The sequence below is a fragment of the Hydra vulgaris genome, chromosome 11 (genome assembly GCF_038396675.1).
Source record: "Hydra vulgaris chromosome 11, alternate assembly HydraT2T_AEP".
NCBI lineage: Eukaryota > Metazoa > Cnidaria > Hydrozoa > Anthoathecata > Hydridae > Hydra > Hydra vulgaris.
This window is the reverse complement of record NC_088930.1, coordinates 43,482,501-43,484,894: the sequence shown is the minus strand read 5'-3', so window position 1 is coordinate 43,484,894 and position 2,394 is coordinate 43,482,501. Positions and strand designations below refer to the sequence as shown.

The window sequence follows — 2,394 nt, the reverse complement described above, 5'->3', positions numbered from 1 at the left end:
TAGAAATCCAAATAACTTATTTACGTGGTTGTAACCATCACTTCTTAAAGTTAATTGTGTCACAAGTTTGTCTATAATGACAAAAAATGTTTTCACTCGAAACTTGTCGGATACGCTTAAAGAATCAACTTGGTTTTCTCCGTTGCTCAATTTTTTAACTACCTTTCTTTTGTTCTTATCCGAATAGTCTTTTTCAATAAACGAGCTAAGTTTTTTTGATTCATTCTCAAATCTCGTAAAGTCGTTTCGTAAGTTTTTTACAAAGTCAATTAGTGAAAGTAACATACTGCTTGCTGTATGCAAATCTAGTTCAACTTTTTGAAGAAATTTGCTAACTGCATTAAACCTCTTAAGTATGTGATGCCAAAGTACAGTCATGAATGCAAACTCTAGCTTAGTGATCTTATTTAATCAACACAAAGCTTCATGACGAGTATCAGATTTTTCTTCTGTATCCTCAGCTATATGACATAGCGCTGCATGAATCCCATCAAAATTTTCTACTAAACTTTTTGAAGCATCTGACCTACATGACCATCGTGTATCTGATAGGCGCTTGAGTGTAGCATGATTTCCTTTCAATAAATCCCATCTACGTGTTGAAGCTACAAAAAATGAATACAAACTCTGGAGAACGCCAAAATAGATTATAGAATTGATGCACTTTTTTGCATTGCATTGAGTAGTAGGGCAGTGCAATGCAGTGCATTATAGAATTGATGCACTGCATTGCACTGCCCTACTAAATTTAAAGAATGTCCAGCGCAAGGGATATAAAAAGCTAATTCACTACGCTCTTTTAAACGTGCTTGTAATCCAGAATATTTACCAGACATATTGCTTGCATTATCGTATGCCTGTCCCCGACAATTGGTTATATCAATATCATATCTTTCCAGTAGATCTAAAATGTCAGTAATCAAAGATTTACCGTCGTAGCTTTTAATTTGTAAAAAACAAAAAAATCGTTCATACACGTGGCCATTTAGATAATAACGAAATATCACAGAAAATTGATCTACGTGAGAAATAATAGGAGTCGAATCTACGATAATTCCCCAGTATTTTGCTTTTTTTATTTCGGTAAAAATGTGCGTTAAAACCTTTTGAGACATAATATCAATTAGCTCTTCACAAATAGTTTTAGACAAATAATTTACATTACCTTTGCATTTATTTGCAAAAGTGTCAATGTGTTGCTTTAAAACTGGATCAAATTGAGTCAACAGTTCTAACATGCCTAAGTAATTTCCGTTATTTGACGATCTTATAACTTCATTATGGCCTCGAAATGCTAAACCTCTTCCGGCTAAAATACGAATAACTGCTACTATTATATTTAAGATTGCAGACCAATAATTAATTTCCCTTTTAATCTGGCTTACCATATCTTCATCAACATGAGTATTTTGTTTTATAAATTCTATCCACTTAATCATACATTGAATATGTTCCTTGCTGTTTTCGTGGCCGAACATAGTTTGTTTAGCTTTTTTCTAATTGTAAAAGCCACTTTTGACAAATACGTTGTCGTAATAGGTTGAAAACAACTTGCAAACATAACAAAATACACATCCAGTGGATTCAGAAAACATTAACCATTTTCGGTCACACTTTTCGCCATTATTCATCACTTTTTGAAAATATTTAACCGAATAAAATCTGTACTGGTTTTTGAACATCCGCTTCGAAGATTCGAAATTAGAGTCTTTATTTTGAAAAAAAGCATACCCCTTGTTTAAATACTTCATACGTTCATTTTCCTTTAGTTGTAATGGCCATAAAGCAGGGTCTTCGCGTAGAATGGTATCTAGGAAAAAAAATCATGATAAATAAGCCTAATAAAAAAATAATAAGTGACAATTTATAGAATAAAAATATTAACTGCCTAAAAAGTGAATTGTTTGTTTAGCAGATGTTAGAGGTGCCATTAAAGATAGTAAAAATTGGAGTACCTGAGTCAAGCTCATTATTATGCATTGTAGATTCAACACTTTCACCTTCTTGAATTTCATTTGAAGGACATTGGCAGGCTACCTCATTTTCCGTGTTACTGTTTTCATCTTTTCTTTCATTGTTTTTATTATTATCTACAGTTTGTGGAAATTGCATATTGGTTTGGTTTGATGAAAAAAAATTTGTCATTTTCGGAAGTTTAGCTACCATTTCCTCTCTCTCTTTCTTCAATCTTCTTTTAGAAGCTCCACTTTCATATTTTCTTAGCATTTTAATTATAACTGTATAACCTGAAAAATGTTTAACTAATCTTTTTTTCTCTTTCACGAATTTAGCGCTTCAGCTATTAAATGCATTCACACAAGAACTCTTTTGTGCGGAAGTACAAAAGAATTGTAGAATTGCAATCGTTAATGCATTTTCAATAACAATATAATT

The 2,394-nt window shown here is 32.0% G+C and overlaps 1 protein-coding gene across 1 annotated transcript; it reads right to left on the bottom strand.

Annotated features, from left to right (window-relative positions):
* Positions 1-411: 411 nt before the first annotated feature.
* LOC136087050 (zinc finger MYM-type protein 1-like) lies at positions 412-2,226 on the bottom strand. The gene is made up of 4 exons (XM_065809555.1): positions 1,956-2,226; positions 1,572-1,810; positions 665-1,496; positions 412-605 (listed from the first exon to the last, which is right to left on the bottom strand). Exons 1-4 carry the CDS (start codon positions 2,224-2,226, stop codon positions 412-414), a joined length of 1,536 nt encoding a protein of 511 aa, XP_065665627.1.
* Positions 2,227-2,394: the final 168 nt, after the last annotated feature.